At 35.0% G+C, this 24221-nt stretch overlaps 1 protein-coding gene across 3 annotated transcripts in view; it reads right to left on the bottom strand.

The window, feature by feature from the left end:
• Positions 1 to 24221, bottom strand: part of WDFY3 (WD repeat and FYVE domain containing 3) — a 332829-nt gene that overhangs the window by 41702 nt on the left and 266906 nt on the right. For 2 of the 3 annotated variants that reach the window (XM_058296171.2, XM_058296161.2), the window contains 11 exons: positions 19564 to 19617; positions 17046 to 17214; positions 14403 to 14566; positions 10240 to 10388; positions 9173 to 9293; positions 7490 to 7575; positions 6727 to 6807; positions 4588 to 4642; positions 4160 to 4279; positions 1312 to 1429; positions 227 to 333 (listed from right to left, as the gene is read on the bottom strand). In XM_058296171.2, coding sequence (XP_058152154.1) covers positions 227 to 333; positions 1312 to 1429; positions 4160 to 4279; positions 4588 to 4642; positions 6727 to 6807; positions 7490 to 7575; positions 9173 to 9293; positions 10240 to 10388; positions 14403 to 14566; positions 17046 to 17214; positions 19564 to 19617 — 1224 coding nt within the window. The remainder of the gene's footprint in view (positions 1 to 226; positions 334 to 1311; positions 1430 to 4159; positions 4280 to 4587; positions 4643 to 6726; positions 6808 to 7489; positions 7576 to 9172; positions 9294 to 10239; positions 10389 to 14402; positions 14567 to 17045; positions 17215 to 19563; positions 19618 to 24221) is intronic. The other variant, XM_058296178.2, reaches the window with a different exon arrangement.

The raw sequence follows: 24221 nt of genomic DNA, 5'->3' as shown, positions 1-24221 counted from the left end.
CCTACTCATTTGACTAAATCACCCCAGTTCTTGTTCATTCTAAACTAATTCTAGTTTACTAATTTTAGTCCACCGAAATTCTACTTTAGTTTTGTTTCACTACTTTTGTCACTAAAACTTCACAGCGTTCCCCATAATATGGGGTAAAGACATTTAAAACAATCCACAAATTTAAATAGAAAGTACGTTTGAAAAAATTGTGAAGATTCCAAATTTGAAGTTTTACCTGCAGCCTTAAGAATATCTGTGTGAATGGTTCCATCCTTACAAGGTATGAAGCCACGATCATTGCAGATGAATAATGGGTCCCATAGTGGTAGGCTGGAGTTTCTCCTGGTCAAGAAAATTAAAGCATAATTGAAGGCAAAATAAAAGAGGAAATATGAAAAATAAAATTGGTATTAATTAATAGATTTGAAAATGCTAGTGTACTGATAACTGTGATATTAAATGCCGTTAGTATTGGTATTTGTCACATGGCAAATGCTATCCCTCTTAGCTACTTCGCAGTAACCCACTATGTATAATTAAATTGCCTTTTACCCCAAACTTGACGTATCTTCCAATTTCATGTTTTCAGGCTCATTGTAATAGCAGCTAATCCTTAATAGCAAACTACCTTCCACTAAATAAGGATATTTACCTACAGTTACTTTTTATGGCTTTGCAATTTTATATTTCTCTGAATTCTTTCCTAAAAATATTATGTAATTTTTATTACATACTCTCCTTGGCAGGGTAAGGAAAGAGTCTGCATAGAGAATGTTATTAGACTTAGGCTTAGTTGTCTAATTTTTTTCCCCTTTTATTTGTTTGTCTTACCTGTTTGGGAGAGACACATAATAAATATTAAATATAGGCAAACTGCATAGTGTTTTAGAAGATAGTCAATTCATTTTTTTTAAAGCAAAAATATTCTAAAAAGTGCCTCAATAAAATTAAAGAGCATAATAAGTAAAAGTATAGTTCTTGGCCTAAAAATGATTATAGAAGCAGATTTCAGTGGGAAATTTCTGCCCTATACAGACAAACTTCATTTAATTATATGATCCTGTTAATGAAAGAGAACTTACTGTCAGTATTCTGACAAGCTGTCTAGAAATTTCTTCTAAGCATGGCCCTAAGCAGTTAGGCAAACTTGATTTTTCTACTGAGTTGTATATATGGGTGCATATATAACATAAATATATATTAAAGATATAATGATATGTAAGTAATTTGAGGAAGGATAGATGGATGTCAGATCGTCCAGTAAATACTGGCTTACTTTTAAAACTTAGGTACAAAGTATAAGAACAGGAAAGTACTTACCATTAGGATCTTCCCAGTCTTTATACCGCTTTTTATACTGAGCTAACCGTTCATCTGTCTGTGCTCCCATGGGCTTAGCCAGGTTTCTAAATGTCTTGGGATTAGTAAGATCTACCTCCTAAAATATAAAACAAAACCCAATTCCAAATTATTAAAAGCTCTTCTTTCACCATTGTAGACACAGTGGCTGTAGCAGAGGATGATTTATAAATACAAAGTGTCTGTGAGTCACACTGGCAGAAGTAGACCCAAGACAATGAACGCTCTGTGCCCTACTGGCCAGCCATAATTTCCAGACAGGCACAAGGCATTGTGTTAATTGATTCAGTTTGAAGGCATGTGCTTTGGAAATTAAAATGTTTCACAGAAGAAGGCACTCAGGACCCAGGTTTTGGGATTGAGAATAAGAGGGGGAAATCTTTCTGGACTTGGTAGGAACACAATAGGATATTATGGACACAAAAGCTCAAATTCATCATGATCCTCCCATTACCCACAGAAGTGGAAGAACAACTTTCCTGTCTCCTCCTCTAGTCCCCTATCTCATTTCTGTCAAACTTCATTTCTGTGCATTTTCTCCTTAGAGGGGTTGTGGATGTGACAAACTAGAACACTCAGTAATTCACTCACTTTAAAAAGACAAGATCAAACACATCAAGTGACTACCAAACAAGAGGATTCTTCCAGTCTAACAGAGATTATTTTAAAGGCACATATCTAGCTGACCTAATTCATGTATTTCAAAGGAAACCAATATTTACTGCTTGAGGATTTTAAAAGTAGGAATATAAAATATGTACCTGTGGAATATTTAATTTGTATTCTTTTTATAGGGCATTAAAACTGACCAATTTTGCCAAATTTCTATTTTAAAAATAGTGGGCAGGAGAAATGGATCCACACTTACAAATATAAGGCAAGTACGGACATGTGTACTCTCAAAGCCTGCATGCAGAGTACCTCACTTACACTGTTTTGGCTAATGCAACACATGTTAAAGAGCATACTAAGTAGGCATCATTCTAGAGAGTGGGAATTGAGAGACGTATAAGTCAGTCTTTGTGCTCAGGGACTTTACTGTCTAAGAGGGTCAGACAAAAAGCATGATTACAAAATACTGTAAAAACAAACAATGATACAGCTACAAGGCAGTGTGGGGACAGAGGAAGAAGACAGGAGAGAAAGGACAGAAGGCTCCCCAGGTGATGCCTGAGGGTGTCCTGAAGGATGAAATGGTGATGAGTAGGTGGGAAGAGAAGATGTGCCTGAGAACTGGGGGATACTCCAGGCTGGTAGAGTAGTAGGTGAGTGAGGTACGAGAGGGGGAACTGAAATAAGCCCAAGATAGCCATTTTGGGATATGAGGGATATATAGGCAGGAGTTAGTTTGTAAAGGGCATTTTACTGTAAGCTCAGGTTTTTAACCTTTCTTGCAAACTGAGATGATGATTCATTGAATGATTTTAAACAGGGGAATGACTCAATTGGATTTGCGTTTTAGAAATTCTGGTTTCAGTGTAGAAGACAGAATATAGGAGGGGCAGTCTAGAGCAGGAAGTTCAGCTAGGAGGCTTTTGCAAAGGACCAGTGAAAGATGCAGAGTGCCTGACAGGAGACACTGGTAATGCTGACGCAGACAAAGACAAACTAGAAAGACATTTAAAAGACATTAAAGGACAAGCTTTGGCCACTGACTAGATATGGGCAGTAGAAAAATGACCGTGATTCCCATCTGCTTGGACAGCAAGGATGGTGTCTATTTTCTGAGATGGGGAATATAAAACAAGGGTCAGACTGCATTAACAGAACGAGGTAAAGAAGCAGGGGTTGGGTAATAGTACCTGTGAGATTCCTGTGATGTATATATTCAAATAGAGGTAGATACGGTTCCCCTATTTTCTCCAACCAAAACTGCATTCTTTTGGACTTCATGTCTTTTTAAAAACAGTATTTTCTCAGCAGTTTTTTGACTGACTTTAAAGAAAAGTATCTTCATTTTACCAATCCTTACTACTGATCTCTTCTACTACATTTATTCATCAAAATGTACATGATATGTGCATATTAACTACTGCACATGTAAACATAGACACACACAACAAATGCACTTGTTAATGCCTGTGTATGTATGGCAGATTTTCATTCTTCCCTTGGACTAAAATCTCCTGAGGCCAGAAGCTTTATCTTTCTCCCTAACGTGCCAATATATAAAACTTATGGAAAAAAACAGACGCATCTCTAGTAAATGAGCAGGCTCAATGAACTTGTGAAATTTCAAAATGATTAATCATGGATTTTTTTTTTGTTAATCCAGCCCAAGCATCTCTTGTTTTGCTTGTTACTACTGCATTTCAGAAATAATCTAACTTTTGTCAAAGAGCAGACAAAGGAAGGGAGAGGGGTAACATTTAAATGCATTACTTTGGATATTATTTTGAGCCCTAAATCATGCACATGTTTAATTGTTGAAACTTATGTCTTATAAGACTTCTTGGAATAGTATAAAAAATCCTTTCCATGTGTCAGGAATAATTTGCAAAAGAGTCACTTCACCTCTTTCCAGCAAACACTTCAAACTACAAAAAAGGATACTGACATCTAACAAAGGATACAAATTAATTGGCACTTCAGGAAACTGAATAAACATTATGAATGAATATGCAGTACCCATGAAGTTAGTCAAATATCCAAACTTGGAGCAAGTCCAAGATAAAATTCTTCTCATTATCTTGGAATTGGGATTAGGTGGGAATGCTAAACTATAAAACAAATAAATCATTTGGGAAATGAAATATTTTCTAATTCTTTTTGAATGTGTTCTACTTAAGCAAAAAGATGTGAGATTTACCTCAGAGTCATAATCTGCAAGGATCCAAGGGAAGACAGGATACTGCATGAGATCATTATATGATCGGCCAGCCAATGTATTCAAATGCATCAAATATTGGAAGTTGCTGATTTCACCTCTCTTGGGACACATAAAGATTATTTTAGAGCAATCAATTATTTCCACTAAGGTCACTTTAAAATTTTTCAGATGCAAATGAGGTAAGGAACAGTTTCTTCTTTACAAGTAGGAGAAAAAGTAGACACCTTTTCTTAAAAAAACAAAACAATACAAAAACAACAACAAAATCCCACAAAGATGAAACCAAACTAAAACATATTCTCTTGGGATGTATTTTATAGATTATTAAAGTACCTTTAACTATATGATTTATACTTTTAAAGTATGAACTACTAAAGAAAGTGTACATTTTTATTAATTAAGCTTACCTCCCATCTCTGAGTCACAGACTTCTCTCCAACCAAAGTGCTAAGCAATCCAGATCTAAAAAGAATAAACAACAAAATAAATGATAGGCAATACCATTTTAACTCTGAGTAATTATAGAATTGAAAAATAAGTCACCTGTTCTAGGATTTTTCAAGTTATGGAAGATATATTAGTGGGTCATGAAATCAGTTTAGTGTGTTGCAATGAGCATTTTGAAACATGAAATTGCATAAAATTGAATGAAGAAAACGACATTGGAAGACCTTATATATAATAAGGGAAAGAAAGTATTTTCTGTGAATTTTGTTTTAGTATTTGTAACTGTGTATGTCCTGGAATACAATGCAATATATATATATTTAATATTAATATTTTTTTATATATATTACAAGGGCAAGGAGTTTAAAAAAACACAGATCTAGTCAAATGTTCTATATTTTACAATAATAACTGAAATCTAAAAGAACATTAGTAGCTTTGTAAACCATAGTTCATGAACACATCCAACTCAAGAGGACAGCTATCCCTCTCCACTTTTAAATAAATTCTTTCCATCAGGCAAAGTGATTGTGCAGGATACTCTCACTGGAAAAATACCTAGTATCACTCCTAAAATGTAAAACAGGACAACTGAAAAGGAAGACCAAAGTTGGAAATGAGTATTTCCTTTTTGCCTTTGAGATTTTAAAAGTTCTTTAAGAACTGCCAACTCAAAATGGAAAGTGGCAAGAACAATGAAATGACAAGTTTAAGTAGCCAATTATAAGGCAAGTAAAAATAAAGTACAAATAATTTGCTTACAAATAGAAAAAAGGCCCAATATACTTTAAGGGATCTTTTCCTCTATTTTCTTAATAATATAGACAAATGATTAGGAGCAGGACATGTTTCTGAGTTTAACTAAACATGTTTCTGCGTGTAAACAAAAATATATATTTGGCATCTGTATTTGCTAAGCTCTGGCTAAGGAAAATTAAAAGCATTAGCTTATGAGAAATACATGAACAATAAGTTTAGGTGCACAAAGACTAGAATCAAGTTTTATTACAAATTACAAAGTCTCTAGAAAATTTTTTAAAAAAGCATAATTTGAGTGCTGTAATAATTTGCAGTTCAAAAGCACTTCTTTTCCATTGAATTACAAAGGGCTACCCATTACTGAATAACTATACGTGGAGCTCAATTCTTGAAATATCATCAAGAAGGACTTTCTAAGATCTTTGTGAATAGATCACAAAGGAACCATAGATAGGTTTGACCACATAGAAAGAGTATTTTAAATGTCCAAGAACAAAATTAAAGAAAACCAGGCAATCTGCAACAAATAACAAGCAAAGTAGCAACACTTTCTAATAGAAAACCCCATACAAATTGATATTAAGAATCCAAAGGAAAAAGGGGCAAAATATATTGATAAGTCACAAATAATGATTTCACAAACATAAACAAAGTTCAACTGTACAAATAATTGGTGATACATACATTTAAAAAAAATGAGAAATCAGTTGAAAAAAAATTACACAAAGCTGGCTAGTATCTATTTAGACAAGCAAACAAATTTATCCACTAATGGTGGAATAAAAACTTGTATAATTCTTATGGAAATCAAATTGGTTTTGTGTATCGAAAGTCTTAAAATTTTATACCCTTCCTTCACTTTTATTAAAAAGACTCTACCTTAAGAAAATAATGAGCAATCACACTTGAAGTATTAAAATAAGGAAAATAAAGACTAAATATCCGTAAGTAAAAGAATGCTTTATATATGTGATGAATAGGTAGGAAATAAAAACTGTTTCTGAATAATTTTTTTAAAGTAGGGGGAATATTGACAAGTAAAACTAAATGGAAGAGGTAAAAATAAAAAAAATATATTTGTAGTAAGAACTCAATTATACATTTAGGAATATATTCATGGTTAAAAGACTGGAAGGGAATAGAGCAAAATGTGAACAGTGATTTGAATTGAGGAATTATGTGTGAATTTTCTTTTCTTCTTCCTAATTATCAGTATTTTAAAAATTTTCAACAATTGCTAGGGGAAAAACACTTTTAAAATATTCAATAACACTGTCTCCATATATGAGCTGCTCTAATTTTCCTATTAAACTGTAATGCGCAAAAAGCAAACCACCTACCCCTGCTCCACACTTGTGTTTGGTCGTTGCCCAGACACAGATTCTGAACTGTCAGTTAGAGATGGCACGACAGCCAAAAACCTGGAAAATTTAAAAATAACATAAAATTCCAAAGGAAGTCTCAGTTTGCATCTAATGGAAGCCTACGAAAAGAGTAATCATTTAGATTTTAATTGTCTACACAAAGCCTCCTATTACTCAGTAAATGGAAGGCTAAGGAAAACACAACAATTAGAACACTCTATTACAAAAAGGGAGGATGATAAATTCCAGTGCCTAATGTAAAGGCCCATAGCAAAAAAGACGATTCTGGATTTTCATATATGTTGACACCCTACAACATTAATGTGCAGGAAGTGAGTAAACTTAATGGAGTCCAAAAGAATGAGTAACAGTTAAATATTCATATAAGAATAAGTAATGATGATAGCTAAACAAATGATAAAACAGAGCCAGCACTAATCAAAGACATATATGATATAAAACCTTTGTATGTTAGTGATAAAAGTAGTCTTTGAAGATCTCTATCATAAATTACCAGAAGGTAAAACAGTATTTCACAATAGAATAGCATCTTTTTAAAAGCTAGTCGGAAGAATCATGTTCAAAGAGGCTGGTAACAATGAAACAAATATTTTCTTCAAAGAAGTTGACTCACGGATCTAAATTCTAGATTTTCAAAAACGGGTTGACTTGGTAATAGCTCCTTCCTCCCATCTATTCCCAAGACAGCAATTAAAGTATAAGTATTTCTAATAAACACCTTTGATAGACTTTGTTTCTAATTCCTTTCTGAAAAGCAAGGAGATAATTCCGTCCATCTCCAGAGAAAACTTCCACAGCAATTGGCTGAAATGATCAGAGAAAAAAGATATTAAAAAAAGAGAAGTTCACAAATAAGCTAATTTTCCACTATGAATTTCTTTCTTTCTTTTTTTTTCCTAGGAGGTACCAGGGATTGAACCTGGGACCTCGTACATGGGAAGCAGGAGTCAACCACTGAGCTACACTCACTCCCCTCCACTATGAATATCTACAATGCTGAAGAAGTTAATCTGTTAACTGAAGAACATTTTTAGAATTATGAATTCCCAGCATATGAAGCAATAAAATAAACAGATTTTTCTTATTCTGCTCAATTTATTTCTAAAATCTTTAACAATAGCATAATAGGATAATGATTTTAACACAGTAACAAACTTTAAATTTACTATCCACAGGTTCCATAATATAGGTATGTTTCAATATAACAATAAATAATAAATCGAAGTATTTATTCCTTTTATAAAAGGAAGAAATAAGTAAGAGTTTCTCCTGAGAGATATATTGTGGTGATAGAGAATTATTTAGAAATGAAGGATTATAAGAAAATGTGATCATTCTTTTTCACTTACCCTTAAAAAGGGCTATTTGTGCTTCAAAGGTGGAAATATGCTACTTTTTCCTAAAGGAGGAACATTTTGCTTACCTTTGTCAAAGGAAAATAAAGCAACCATATAGTCTCATTTAGAGAGTAAGCTGAACCATACTTAGAAAAATTGCTTTTTACTTTACATTTCTTTCTCATTTAAACATTTTTATTGCTTATTTTTTAATGAATTGTTAAGGAATTTCTTGTTCGGCAATTTAAGAATCTTAGACCCATTCACAAGTCCCAGAAAATACTGGCTAGACCATGAGTTCCAACAAGACAGGGATCTTTGTTTCTTTCATTAGAATAGTATATTGGCACATGACTAGGTCCTCAGGAAATGTTTTCAAACAAATTAAAATAATCATAAAAATAAATATCAAGATTGGAAGCATCTTCCAAACTTATTCCATTTAATGCCTAGCATGGCCCTGTGAGCTAATGAGCACCACGGTGCCCACTTCACAGAAGACACTTACGGCAGAGGGGAGTGAACATCCCACATCACATGACGCTGAGTCTGAACACAGGAAGTCTGACACCAGCTCCTGAGACTCCACTCTAAACTAAATAGTAACTTCTTTGTAATTTAAGTAATGCCTTTGAATCTTGCTAAGATGGTGTACTTAGGATCCATGCTTTGGGATGACATTTCAGTGAGGTTTTATTTCATCTCAGTAATTCTACTCCTTTGGAAGGAGTTCAAGATAAAGCTAATTTGTAAGAAATTCTACCTTGGAGAATTTATATCTTATAAGCAAGGATGTAATTTTATATGAAAAGACAAAATACTGATTTGGATAGCTATAGGGAAAGAAGGATAACAGAGACCAATTAAGGTCGAGGTTCTATTTTGAAAAGATATGCATTGTATATAGTTATGAACCTGTGACATGCGTTTGTCTACCATATAACCAAATCTAAGGAATAATATGGCTCCTACAGAGGGCTAATTTTATGGCATATACTGGTGTGAAAGTAATACATCTTCCCAATAAAAAAACATGACAAAAGGTTTAGTAGACATCAACTCACCTGCAGAAGATATCTCCTTTTATGTACTTCCTTGATATCTTCATATGCAAAAATGCTGCATGTTCTCTTGAGTTGACTGGGGCCTTGCCTGGCTCCTCTAGGGATAATTGGCTCGTGCATACTAAAGGCAGCCAAGAGAGAAAGGAGACAAACAAAAACACAGCCAGAGATAAATTCACTGCTCAACAAAGGAGCAATTATTTTCAACACGTGACTAGGAGGGAGCGAGGTGGGGAGTATGTGTAAAAGAGTTATTTGTCAGCTACCTGACATATGAGAAAATTCCTTCTGATGAATATGACTTTTAAAAATCCCATTACTACTGCCAGGGCCTACGTATCCAGCAGGCACAGTTGCACAGTTCCCCATAATTTTAGAGGCCCAAGAAAATGTTTTAATTGCCTTTAAAATATAAGGAAAACAAAACTTTCAGATAGTTGTGCAAAGTTATATAGGTTGGTATTGAAATCCCTCCTAGGAACTATGGGACCATGTCTATATTCAGCAGTGTTAGATGTTTGAAATATAGCTTATCTTTCCTCCAGCTTTGTCTGTCTTTTGGACTTTCCATTACCCATTATCACTTCCATCACAGGAATGGAAGCAGAAAAGGAAGCACAGCTAAAAGTCAGCTGAAGTTGTGCTTCAGTCACACTGCTTCTAGGGTCCTCAGTACACGGCTGCCATCTGCTAGAGTATTCTGCAGTAATTGGCATTTTCTCTAAAACTGTATATTTACTGAAATTTTAAAAAAAGAACACTTTACAAATTCAGAACAAACATCAATGTATAATCTTAATAACTTCTATCTAATGCTATTAATACACAGAAACACATTTCATTCAGTTTTCAGTTAGATAAAGAGGCAAAGCTTTTTCTTTATTATCTTGAAATAACTAAGTATTACCCTTGTAAATACTTAATGATAGATGCACAGTTAGAGATAAGACTTAAAACGCAATTTTTGGATTAAAAAGAGCTACACACGCACATGCGCGCACACACACACACATACATATCTCTTTCAAAGATAGTTCAACTTCCTGTCTCTTCATTCATTTACTTACTTTGGAGGTAATGTTTCAATATCTCTTATTTCCCTGGTTGCTGTCATTGTAAATCCATCAATCACATAAAAATGCTCTTTACCAAAAAGCAGTAGCCCCTCACTGGTATCTAGGCCTTGGACTCGAGCACAGCGATACATGTGTTGGATCTATAAAGAGAACCAAAATAATAATACTAGTTTTTAAAAAGTTCAGAAAATTTCCATTTTGATGTAACTGAAGCAAAATGTTTTTAAATATGTCTTTCTGGCCAAACAGAATTTTACAAAAAATTAATTACTCCATTATGGGATCGATCCCCTGAACTAAGCATATAAACCTACAATTAAACATATTAAAAGGAATCAGCTATGACTGCAGTCTGATTTGCAGCTGACCTCAGCAAAATGAAACAACTTTTCCCATCCATCCATCTGTCCGTCCGTCCGCTCATCCATCTTACCAAATATTCAATGAGTGCTTACTATGTGCCAGGCACATATGTGCTGAGGTTCTACAAGTGATAAGCACGTAGGATAAGGTCCCTGCTCTCACAGAGAGAGACAGACACAACCAGCCTTGGAGGAAAGGGAATTGAGGCACACATGTAAGGAGACTGGAATAGGACTGTGCCTTCTGTGAAAGAAAAAGGTCAGCATAGCCTGACAGCACCGGGAGAATTCCCAATTCTTTTCTTAATAGTTGTATAAGTTGTTAGAGTTACTTTATTTTTCTGGGATTCAGTGTCTTCACTTGTAAATTTTAAATATACTTCATTGGGTTGTTGTGAGATTTAAGGGAGATTAATGCATACAAGCATGTTGGGAAGAATTGATGGCTGTTTCCTCTTCCACATAGCTCACTTTCTTCTTTTCCCTAACATCCCTGAAACTGGAACTGTGGAATTTGTCCCTATATGCTCCCCACCTGGATTCTGCCTGTCTGACAAACTTCTTTGCCATTGTAAGGAGTCAAACTTGGCAGAAGCTGGATTTTCCTCACTGGAGAAAGGAGTTGTTAAATCTCTCAATGTAGGTATTGTTTTCTTTCTAAAGTGCGGTATCAAATTCTTAGTAGAAATTCTTTCTTGCTTAAACCCAGTTCAACATGAATCAAATCAAAGTCAAAAAAAAAGTAAAATAAATGTCAGTTTGAATACATTTCCTACACTAATTAAATTTAAAGCAATTAGAGTAAAAACTGTACTTATGAATTGTTTTAAAAAATGAAAGCATTAGAAAATAAGACTTTCTAAAATATTCAAATATAAATCAATTTTTATTGGCACATTGGAAACACGTATTTAATAAAGATGTAGAATGTTACAGGAGAAATCTTGATGCACTTTTTAAAAAACTCTATTACAATGTATTTCACATATAGAAAAAATGTCCTTTTCAAAAGTGCACAGCTAGATTGCTTTTCAAATGCTAAAAAATAACATGTGACCAGCATCCAGATCAAGAAAAAGAACAATACCAAGACCCCAGGAACTTCTCTTTTGCTTTCTTCAGATCTGATAGACTTTTACAGTTACATGACTTTTTTTTCTTATATTTTCATTCCAGACTAACTAACCAGACCATACATTTGAATAGAACTGTCTTAATTATACTCCAATCTCTGGTTATACTTCTTAGTGGGTAAAGTGTTACTGTTTATGCCAAGATCTAATATAATAGGCAAAAAGGATATCTTTATTTATTTTTTAAAGATTTGTTTTATTTATGTCTCCTCAGAGTTTTTCATTTGCTGAGTCTGTTTGTCTTCCTTGTTTCCTCAGGAGGCCCCCACAGCTGAAACTGGGACCTCCAAAGTGGGAGGGAGGTGCTAGAGCCACCCCCACTCCCCGCTTTGTTGTGACTCTCATTCTGTTTTCCTCCCCACTTTTCTTTTTTTAAAAAAAGATTTATTTATTTATTTATTTCTCTCCCCTGCCCCTGCCCCGGTTGTCTGTTCTCTGTGTCTATTTGCTGCATCTTCTTCTTTGTCCGCTTCTGTTGTTGTCAGCGGCACAGGAATCTGTGTTTTTTTTTTTGTTTTGTCATCTTGTTGTATCAGCTCTCCGTGTGTGCAGCACCATTCCTGGGCAGGCTGCACTTTCTTTCGCACTGGATGGCTCTCCTTACGGGTTCCCCTACGCGGGGGACACTCCTGCGTGGCAGGGCACTTTTTGCACGCATCAGCACTGCACATGGGCCAGCTCCACATGGGTCAAGGAGGCCCGGGGTTTGAACCGTGGACCTCCAATGTGGTAGATGGACGCCCTAACCACTGGGCCAAGTCCGCTTCCCTTCCCCACTTTTCTTGATGTATTATCTTCTTGTGTCAGCTTGATGTCTTCTTTAGGAGGCACCGGAATCTCTGCTCCCTGCTTTGTTGGGGCTTCTGTTATGTTCTTTTCTTCTTGTGTCTCTTATTGCATCAGCTAGCCACACCTGGCTGTCACGCCAGCTCGCTGTCTTCTTTAAGAGGCACTGGGATCCAAACCAGTGACTTCCCATGTGGTAGGCAGGAGCCCAATTGCCTGAGCCACATTCGTATCCCAAAAAAAGAAATCTTTAAAAATGTGATGCTCACTCAACAGACTCCAGCACCTACAATCTGATCTATTGGACTTACCACACTCAGCTAAGATGGAGTTGAAGAAGGACAACCACCACACCATGGAGCCTAGAGTGATTACAACTGAAAATGGGAGGATTGCATCCAGCATCCATGTGGAATCTGAGCCTCCTCTTGACATAGAGGTGCAATGGACACAACCAATCCAATGTCCACATAGAAGAGGTGGCATTGGATTGGGAAAAGTGGACATGGTGGACGATGGGTATGGGGAAAGGCAGGAAGAGATGAGAGGTGGAGGGGTCTTTGGGACATGGAGCTGCCCTGGATGGTGCTTCAGAGGTAATCACCGGACATTGTAAATCCTCACAGGGCCCACTGGATGGAATGGAGGAGAGTATGGGCCATGATGTGGACCATTGTCTATGAGGTGCAGAGGTGCCCAAAGATGTACTTACCAAATCCAATGGATGTGTCATGATGATGGGAACGAGTGTTGTTGGGGGGGGGAGAGGGGAGGTGGGGGGGTGGGGTTGAATGGGACCTCACATATATATTTTTAATGTAATATTATTACAAAGTCAATTAAAAAAAAAATGTGATGCTCACTACAAACATAAATCATTCATTCATTCATTCCCTTATTTATTCAGCTAATCACCTCTTCATTCAAAGGACTGCTGGGCAGCTATTAAGCAATGGGAGTTGTGTATGGCACTGGAAATAGGAATAAGAAACAGTGTCGGCCCGTAAGGAGTTCACCAAGCAGGCTAAGAGACATAGGTACAAATATTTATGATCTGATCCTATGGAGTAATATACACAAGGCATTCTAAAAGTACAGAGGAGAGAAACCTAACCCAACCTGAGCTGGCAAGATAGTCAGGGAAAGATTCCCATGCCTGAGCCTTAAAGAAATCCAGATAAATGGGGTTATAGCACATGGGAATTACTAAGAGAGCAGAAGTTATCCAAGTGAAGGAAAAAAGGGCATTTTGGAAGAAAATATAATACGGATAAAAGTGCAGAGTAAAGAAACAATAATGTGAATATAGTGAACTGCAAGCCATAAAACGTTGAGGAGCTCAGGCTAGAAGGCAGAGTTCGTAAAGTGAGCCTGGAGAGGACAACAGGGGTAGGAAGGGAAGAGAGAAATAGGAAGGTTAGGTAGTCTTTTGTGAAGAGAAGGAGACGGGTGTTAAATACAAGGACTGAGGTGATGGTACGGACTTGGCTGAGGCTGCGGGTATGTAGGTGGTTACCAGAATTATGGAGGTGCAGAAATATGAAGCCAGGTTACTGACAGAGTAGTCTTATGGATGCCAAGATACAGAATTATGGCAAGAGTCACAGTGTAATAAACTAGGGTATAGATGAAGACAGTGAATTGCATGCCAATTGTTAATACTGTATCTGATGAAACTTTATGCTGTTAAGTGTGTCCAGAGAAATCAGAAAATGCTGTAGATGAGAAAGTAGAATATTTAACCCAAAAGATTGCTTAAATCTGCATTTCTTTATAGAGGTTAAATTACTTATCTTCCACCACTAGAAAGACAGTTTTGCAATCTGGAGACAAGTTACTTAAATATAGTCCTTACTTTTCATAAGCACAATACCTTTTCTCCTTCCTCTAATAGGCGCAACAAGGTTGCATTGTCTGTTTTCTCCTCTTCTTCTATAGAGCTGCCCTCAGCAATCTGGTCTTGTAGCTGATCCTGGTTCTCTTCATCTCCTCCATCAGGTGCAGATCGAGACCGTTTTAGAGGGGGTTTGACCAGCCCTATAATGTGATAACCAAGAGGGCCATGAGACACTGTGGAGGCCATTTGGAGAAAGAGTTTAGACTCATATAGTCTCTCCTATACATTTCCGATTGAGATAACTAACATATAAGTATGCAGTACGGTTGAGTTGTTAAAAGCACAGGCTCTGGAGTGACTTTGGAAAAATTATTTATTCTCATGGAACCTCAGTTTTCTAATCTACAAAACTGGGATAGGATACTGTCCTTAGAGGATTGTTGGAGGATTAAACTAGATACTTCATGCTAAGTGCTTAGCATCATGCTTTATACATAGTAAATTCTTGATAAATGTCAGATGATGATGAGAGATTAGTTTAATTAATGGTAAGAATGGAGCTGCTTATGTAGCATTGTCACTGAGGAATTACCAAGAGTAAATGATTAATAACTATTCAAAATATAAATAAAGGTAGCAAGTTATAAACATGACTACAAGAGATATCACCTACTTGAAGAGCCTATGAAAACTATTTCAAGCCTTATTTCACATGACTTGAACCACATAAAGTAAACAAGAGAGATCAAGTCCTGCTGAAAACATCCACCAGGAGGCAAAACTTACAAGTGCATTAAAAAAAAAAAAGAATGAATCAAAATCTCTATCTGGGGAGTGAATGTAGTTTGAGTGGTTGAGCACCTGTCTCCTATGTAAGAGGTTCTGAGATCAATCCCCAGTACCTCCTAAAAAAAAAAAAACAAAAAACAAATCGGGAAACAGATGTGGCTCACCCAGTTGGGCTCCTGTTTACCATACAGGAGGTCCAGGGTTCAATGCCCAGGGCCTCCTGGTGAGGGCAAGCTGGCCCATGTGGAGTGCTGGCCCACGTGTGGATGCGGCCCCACACAGGAGTGCCACCCTGCATGGGAATACTGCCATGTACAAGAAAGCTGCCCCACGTAGGAGTGCCGGCCAACGCAGAGATCTGGCCCAGCAAGGTGACACAACAAGAGACACAGAGGAGAGAGAATAAGAAGACCTAGCAGAGCAGGGGAGCTGAGGTGGCTCAAGAGAGTAATCACCTTTCTCTGATTCCGGAAGGTCCCAGGATTGGTTCCCAGAGCTGCCTAATGAGAATACAAGCAGACACAGAAGAACACACAGCAAATGGACACAAGAGCAGACAATAGGGGGAACAGGGGTGGGGATGGGGTGGAGTGGAGAAATAAATGAAAAAATAAATTTTTGAAAAAAAAAGGAAAAGAGGAAAAACCAAATCTCATTGAGAAGCAGACATAGCTCAGTGGCTGAGCACCTGATTCCCATGTACCAGGTCCTAGGTTCAATCCCTGGTACCTGCTAAAAAACAACAACAAAAAACAAAATGAAACAAAAATCTCCCTCCCACCCCTAAAAAAACCAAAAAACCTCTATCTCTATGTTTAGTGTGACACCTTGCATTTTATAGGAAGGGCAATAGTATTTGTGGGTTTTAGCTTAACTAGCTAAATCAGCTTATAATTTGGGGTAGTATATTTTGTTGACATGATTATACACTACCAGTTTTTAACTAAAGGAATCTAAAACCCAGATCTTAATTTACATTCTAGGACTTTATTTAGAGAATATGCCAAGACTTTTGAATTTATGCTGAATTTTAAAAAGTTTAAAAGAAAGGATTTACTTATTTATTCAGTATTGACAGAATCCTCACTTTGTGATAGGCATGTGCTAAAATCTATATGGTGAGAAGAGAAATGATAATACAGAAGATAAGAATGCTATAGAAAGGGGGAAGAAGGCATCCCAGGCTGAGGAACAAATATGTAAAAGCATAGAATTGAAAAGTTCTTGCTGTTTTAGCGTAACTCATCATCTTACATACATTCTACTAAGCTCCTAAAATTTCAGATTTAAGTATTCTCAGTTTATTAGCAGGGGTTCTTAACCTTTTTTGTTCCACAGACCCTTTTGCCAGTCAGGTGAAAACCACGGACCTCTTGGTAAGTCCACACTGTACTGTGTATTATTTAATAAATATATCACACCTATGCCAACAAGTCCCCAGAAGAATGTTTTTTTTGTTTAAATTTCAATTCAAGTTCACATACCCTTTGTTAAGAAGCCCAGGCTTACAGGAAAAAAAGACCATATTTCTTACTGTTGGGTAACATGTACTACAGATACATTCAGTACTTGTTTTAATTTTATAAATATTTATTTAGTTATCAAGGCCTTAAACAACCAGGTGTCAGTGGTATTATTCCCAAACACAATAATAATAATAATAATAATAATAATAATAATAATAATAAAAACAAGCCAACAGGTACATTACAGTCATCTGTAGGCAATGAAGTCTCCCTGGCTGAGAGGGGGCGATCAATCTTTAAAAATGGTGAGATGGTATAATAAGGTGGGCTCTACTGTTAACAGTTGCTCATATTTTCATGTAAACTCCAAACTGAAGGAACGATTCAAAACAGTTTTTAATGAAAAGCAAAGCAGAAGGCTAACCTCTGACTTTAGCAATAGTGTCTTCACCGTGCTCTGGCTCCTGCTGAGTGGCTTCCCCTTCTGAACTCTCTACAATGGCATCTTGGATGATGGCTGGATTGCCAGAGGCTAGTCGCATATAGTATTCCTTACTGTCATAACTTATGGCTCTTCTGTACCGGGCAGGTTTCTAAGATACAACAAAAGAAAAGGACTCAGATAATTTCCCCCAAGGATTAAAATACAAGTTCCTGAGGAAAGACATGGTGCCAAGACTTTAAGTGCTACCCTTTTTTAGGGGCTTTTAATAGATTATATGCATGCCCAGTGAATCCACAGACTTTTGGGTTGATTTTGTCTACTTAAAATTCCATTGATTTTTAAAAAGACATAAATTAAACAACATTAGTGGTTATGTTCTTTTTGAAATAGAAATGAATAATCCCTAGCCAAATGTAGTTTTTAAGTTAGTACAAGACGCCCCCACTGATATATCAGAAAGCTTTTGCACACACAAAGAGAACATCCACTGCTGGAAAGCACATAGTTGCAAGGGGACATCTAGTCTGTGAAGAGTCTCAAATGAAATAAATAGGTCAGATGTAAAGATCCATTCATCCAGTTGAAATAATCTGTGTGTTTACTTCAGATTCTTGGAGGGAGTGACTCAGAAATGCCCTGTTCTTTCCCATATCCTGAGGATTTGCTGAAACTCGGGAAATGGTCCAAACCGTCTTCAGATCCCTCTGAAAATCCTGATGCAACATGGACTCAACTAGCTTCAGGCTAGATGATAATGTCTGGTTGGCTTGAAACTACAAGCTGGTACTTGTAATTTGCTAAAACATTCTCATTGTTTCTAGTATAAAATAATTTGATTCATAAACCTATTATCTAAATGAGCCTAGCAAGAACATATACCAATCCATTTTGAAAAAGTAACTAATTACCTAGAAAATTAAAAGATTTAGTTTTTTGCACATGCTACAAGGACATTTCTTTTCCAGAATAGTTAATTGTTAGGCTATAAATAAGTTCTCCAACTGACTTAAAACATTCTTCCTAAAGACACAATGAGAATTAAGGTTTAAATATCCTACAAAATTTAAAACTACACAGTGAAAAGGCTACATGTATTTACCTTCTTTGGATTGGAATTAGATTAAGAGTTTGGATTGATAATTAAGAAAGACATGGAATTTGAAATGTGCTTTAAAACTGTCCTGTTCTACACGTTATTTCTTTCCAATGAACATCTAACTAAAGATATTCTATCATTAGATTACTCTTTTTTAAAATGGTTTCTTTTTAATCTTTGTTATTTCTTTCCTTTTCAGCTTACTCTTCATACTCAAGTAGTCAAAATGTATAGTCCACAATAATGCTCATTTTAAGCAACACTTTAAAAAAAGATCTATCTTAAATAAAATGGAAAGTAAGTGTCCGATTGGATGGAATATATAGACTGAAGTACTGAACCAATTTTGAGATAAAAACACACTGAACTGAAGCCATATTATTCTCCTTTACTTTTATATAATGAGTCGGAATGAAGAGAGCTGTAAGCTACCTAAGGAATGATATGCAGCAAATGGAAAACTGAAAAAATTAGGTGAAATAGGAAAGCATTAAAATGATGTAAAATAATATTGCAATTATGGAAGAATCAATCTGAAAGGCAAATTAATAAGAATACTACAATTTTTCAAAAGTGAAAAAGAAATTGTAAACTTAATTCCACCATTCTTTGGTGAGAGATATAACAGTTATCTTCAGTATGCTAACTCAAAATTGTTAATTTTAAAGAAGATGAAAGCATAGTTAGTGATGGGCAAGACAATGAATTAAGATATGGGCACCATCTACTTGTTTACTGGCCTAACAAAGATTTAATTTTGTAGTATAAGCATTTTTCCCTAAACATTTTGAGGCACATTTTTCTGTTAAGAAATACTTTTTTTTTTTACTGAAATATGTGAATTCTTCTAGACAATGAAAAACCTATATATTTTTTTACTAATTAAAATTTTAAATTAAGATTGCCTTTTAAAAAAGTGATCAGACTGTCTTTTAAGATTCCATTTATTCTTTCTGATAGAAAAATAATTTTAAAAGAGGATACTCTTACATCCTCAAAACACATACTTTTTAGTATCTGAAAGAATTATACACTTTTTTAAAAATTTGAAGCTGTCAGGCTGCCCATTACTAACATGCCTCTTAACTTGTTAGTTTTTGTGTGAAACGATAAATATCTTATCATGACAGCAGTGAAAACTTGGCCTGTTAGTGAGTGGCATACAAATCCTCGAAAGAGCTAATTAGAATAAAGCCAAAAAAGTAAAGCAACACCTCTCAGCATGAATGAAACCAATTTTCCAACTCTAAGGAACTTACAGAAAAAGCAAACTGAAAGCCAGTCTTTTAAAAGTTAGTCTAATCTACCATGCACTTAAAAAACAAAAAAACAACGAAAAACAAAAAACAGACAAGAAAACTGCAAGTAGTTTGCATTCTTTTATGGTCATTTGTGTTTTACCTTTTGAGGAATGGTATCATCGGGTGTCTCTGGCTGTTTACTTGGGATCTCAGACTGAAAACAGGGTATTAAGTATAGACATATCAGAAAAAAACCATAAAGAACACAAAAATAAAATTTTCTTGAGGACTGTATGGAAGATGTATTCACTTACATAAAATATGCAGGATACCCTGAGCGGATAATAATCACTTTGCATCTTGTGATTATATTTTCAATTTATCAAAAGTAGTTTTCAAGTAAAACATTGTGCTAAAATTTTAGGTGCTACCGAACAGGACAAACTCTTAAAAATCACATTGACAAAACTACAGGATAGGCCACCAGTATCCAGGATGAGTTTATTTTAGGCACCTCTTCCATCTACCTTTTTACCATGCTTATTCCCAGATCTGTGAAAAGGTTCTCAACACTACCCCATTCAATAGGAAATAACCGAGTCTGTTAATGAAAAAACATCCCCCCATAAAAGTTTAAGAACCTACTTCCTTAACTACCTTCACAGAAACAATTCCAGAAAGACTAAAAGCAGAAGGTGGACTGGATCATCAATCCCCATCCCCAAACCAAGTTTCAACAGTATGTTTTAAAGAACTAGGCTTTATATTTTATTTTCTGAAAAAAAAAATTCTGATTTCCAAGAAGGATAAAAAAAACCTGGTCTCTAGGGGCATACTTTCAAAATTTCACATGGTTTTAGTGAAACTTGAAGAGTAAGTAATCTTTTAAGAGTGTATCTTATATGGAAGAATACTCTTTATACACCATGTTCTGTATCTTGACTGGAATTCGGGTAACACAAGTGAATACCTGGTTAAATTCACTGAATGCTACACTTAAGAACTGCATATTTCAATATATGTACATTTTACCCCAATTTTAAAAAAAGAATTGCAAACAAATATTGAATTCTAATTAAAGAAGGTTTGTGGAAGTGTTTAGGGAGAAGGATACTGATGCCAGCAACTCACTCTGAAATTCACACACAAAAATAAGATAAATTGCTGGATTGATAACATGATAAACCAATATAACAAAATGGACCAATTACCATTGTAAAATGTAACTGTGATGTTCCCTATATATTCTACTCTATATTCCCAATTAGAAGGTGGGCAGGATCTACCATGTACATGCTTATATTTTCTCTGCTATATATGGTATAGTGTTGGCTTAATATAAATTTGCTTATGGATCAGTAGACTGGCTGAGGTTCTGATTTTACTAAAAGGAACAGCATTCAACAGGAAAGATATGTTATAACAATTTCAATATTATCATGGTTCCCTTTGATTTTAAAAATTTATTACTGAATTTATATAGTTATGTTTATACAGAAACCTAGATTTCTCAAAGTCAGAATTTCTACAGAATAATTCGAAGACTCTTTTCCTCCAATTTTTTATTTTACTAGAAATCTCCTGAATGAATTTAGTTTGTGAAAAAATGTGTGGAGGCCACCACAAAAGACTTCCTTAAGTAAAAAAAGAAACTTGATACCCCATGCTTCTAAGCAATGCCTGACATTACCAGGTAGACAGGTAGGTCTTTACCTCAGTGATCTTTGCAAAGAATAGTACATTTGTTTGAAATTACCATATTGTGAAAATAAGGGATGACAGAATTAAAATCAGATTTTAGAATTTGAATAGGACTTTTTAAAAAATGGCATAATATGGGATCTTATTCTCTTTCTTTAAGATTCAGAGTAATGAGAGAAATGCTTAGAAATAAGATTTTGTGTTTCCATCATATCAACCCCAGCTCACAGCTGAACTACCTATAATTGATATTATCACTATCAAAGCAAGTTGGTATAGTTACTTTAATTATGTAAACTACTCCCTTACCCCAGGAAAGTCACTGTGTAGAGAGTATAAATTATTTTCATGTGAATACAAAATTTACTACAAGTATCTAATTTTTCTCAGAATATTAATGATCATTATTATTGTTGCTTTTAGTAACATAGTTTAAGTAATAAGCTTTCAAAGCTTTTAAGACTATAGCAAATGGCATATTAAACTTTGTGTTCACTATTCTATAAACAAACATCCAGTTTAAAAAATAAGAAAGAAGTTTAAAACGTAAGAATAATAAATAAGCTGTTTTCCATAACTAGGTAAAACTATTGTCAAAGTTTAAGAATTTTCAGTTTACTGAGTAAATAATCACCCGATACATTTCTAAATGTTTAAAGATCTTAAGATAAGAGTTTAACTTTTTAATCACCACTATTCTTTCGGATTAAGCAACAGGACTAAAAACTTACATACGGCAAAAGAACAAATCATTTACCCTAAATCCTGTTTTACAGAGCAAGAGGCTTCAAAATAAAGCAATTTTTAGGTTGGCACAGACCAAAATGCACTGACTAAATTTTATAAATATATGCATGCAAGGAGGGCAACACATTCATGGGAATCAAAGAGAAAAACTGATTTCTAACCCTAAACATCAATATGTAATATAGTTCCAATCAGAGGTGATTTACAATGAAGATGATGAAGCTTAACATTCAAGGGCTCTCACTTTCCATGGATCCCTCTCTAAAGGCTGAAAGAGGGAGGGGTCCTAGTAATTTTGTATTCTTCTTCTTAAAGAGCCCCACTCCAAATCGTATAAACTTCAGGCACCATAAAATCTGGCTCTGGCCCTTTGTAGTGGAGAAATTTGAGAATTAGGATAATTCTATAAAATGAGAAACAGGAAGCAATGGGTGAAATCTAGAAGACAGAGTGCTGTTGGTCCATTCAATCAATATTTATTAAGTACTAGGAACTCTGTTAGCAGTAGCAAGGCAAAATCTAAGAAATGAATGATTCCTGCCACGAAGGTACTTACTGTATACAGATTATGCCACAAAACAGGTAAACATGGGAATCCTTTCTTTTTCAAAAGTGATTTAACTATTAATGGACTGTTGACCTTCACTCACTGTATCTTACTCCACTTAGACACTGTGACCTAGAAGGGGTTTCTTAACATCTCTAGGTTTCATTTTCTCATCTGTGCAATAGAGATAATGACATATATACATAGAATACCTCTATATATACACACACGTATTTCACTATACCTCAGAGGGCCATTATAAGAATTAAGTGAAACTGTCTGCAAACTACTCTGCAGAGCATCTACATAACTGTGCTTTATAATTATTAGCTCTTCTTAGTTTCTATTTCATGATAGATATCAGTGGGATGACAGATATTTCTACTTTTTAGAATTTTCTTTGTTGTCAACACTGCCAGAATGCACACTCCATAAAATAAAACTGGACATTTAATACCATTTCAAATTTACAAAAGATTTTGAACTAGCAAAACCAAAATAATAATTATTCATTCAGAAAATTTCATCCATGGCAAGTTAACCTTGACTTGTGCATGAACTAAACAGCATGAAATTCAGCATTCTGTAATTGTCTCTGACATCCCTCTATTTCCTTTTATGCAAACTTACCTCCATTCTGGACTACTTTGTATTTTCCAATATGTAAACCATCTGTTAAAAAATAAGTTCCTTCTGGTACATACTTATTTATGAGTATGTCAGTTTGGATTTCAGAGGCTGGCAATATTCTTTGCTTAGGCAAAATGCTTATGAAATGAAGGTAGTAAGTATGAACTCTGAATAGGTTGTTATGTCTGATACAGAAGTCTAAATATACTTTTTAAAAACAAATAATATTGTTACAAAGAAGGAAGAGAGTAGATAAGATAAAATATATTATGGATGTTGAAAAATAACTCAAAGATATATATCTATACCTCATTTAAATCAAAATAATGAGTAGTTCTCATATTTAAGAAGGCATATTTATATTTTAATATTCTTGAATGCATTTAATTGAAATAAATGACTCAATAAGAAATACTTTATCAAAATGCTCCAGGCTTAAATTCTTAATTATTTGTTTGGGGAAAAAGACATGATTAGAAAATGTATTGCTGGTTTGCTTTTGCAAAAGTAGTAGAAGACTGCAAAATTATGAATGAATTAAATTTTTTATACAGAACTCCAATATGAGAAATTACAGTATTTTAAGTTAATAGCTGTAAAAAAGTATGGCATTCTTGAAAGAACTGAATAGCTTTGAGAAGAGTAGACTTTAGAGAACGATCCTTATTTAAATATCTTAAGTTTATATTAGCAAGGTCTAAGACATATTCTAAGTCATATTAAGACAGAGGTATTGCACAGATAAATACAAGATAAATGGAGCCAGGCTCTTGGCAGAGACAAAAATAGGCATTGGAACAATTTAGGCTGCCTCATATCATATGACCTGAACTATTTATTAAAAGAACTGTGTTTCAAGTTTCTTTATGAATCTTAAATTTGTTTGTTGTTGGATTTAACTATAAAGCCATGACTGTGAACACACTTAAACCATCGAGGTTTCAAACTGAAGTTTTTAATCCTATACAACAAACATTCTTCCCTGGCAGGTGGCTGGACTGTTTGCCTCTCTGATTCTATAAATCCTATTAACCAAATATTCAATGAGAATATACCCAAAAGGAAGGGATGGTTCTTTGAAGTGAACTGAGTTTCTAATTGTCTAAATAATCTAAATTTATTTACAGGCACTTAAATACTAAGGTGAAACAAAGCATGGAATGTGTTCCTTTGAGTAGTACCAGCAACAATAT

Source organism: Dasypus novemcinctus, chromosome 1, assembly GCF_030445035.2.
Source record: "Dasypus novemcinctus isolate mDasNov1 chromosome 1, mDasNov1.1.hap2, whole genome shotgun sequence".
Classification (NCBI taxonomy): domain Eukaryota; kingdom Metazoa; phylum Chordata; class Mammalia; order Cingulata; family Dasypodidae; genus Dasypus; species Dasypus novemcinctus.
The sequence above is the reverse complement of the archived record's forward strand: the minus strand, read 5'-3'. Positions and strand labels throughout refer to the sequence as shown.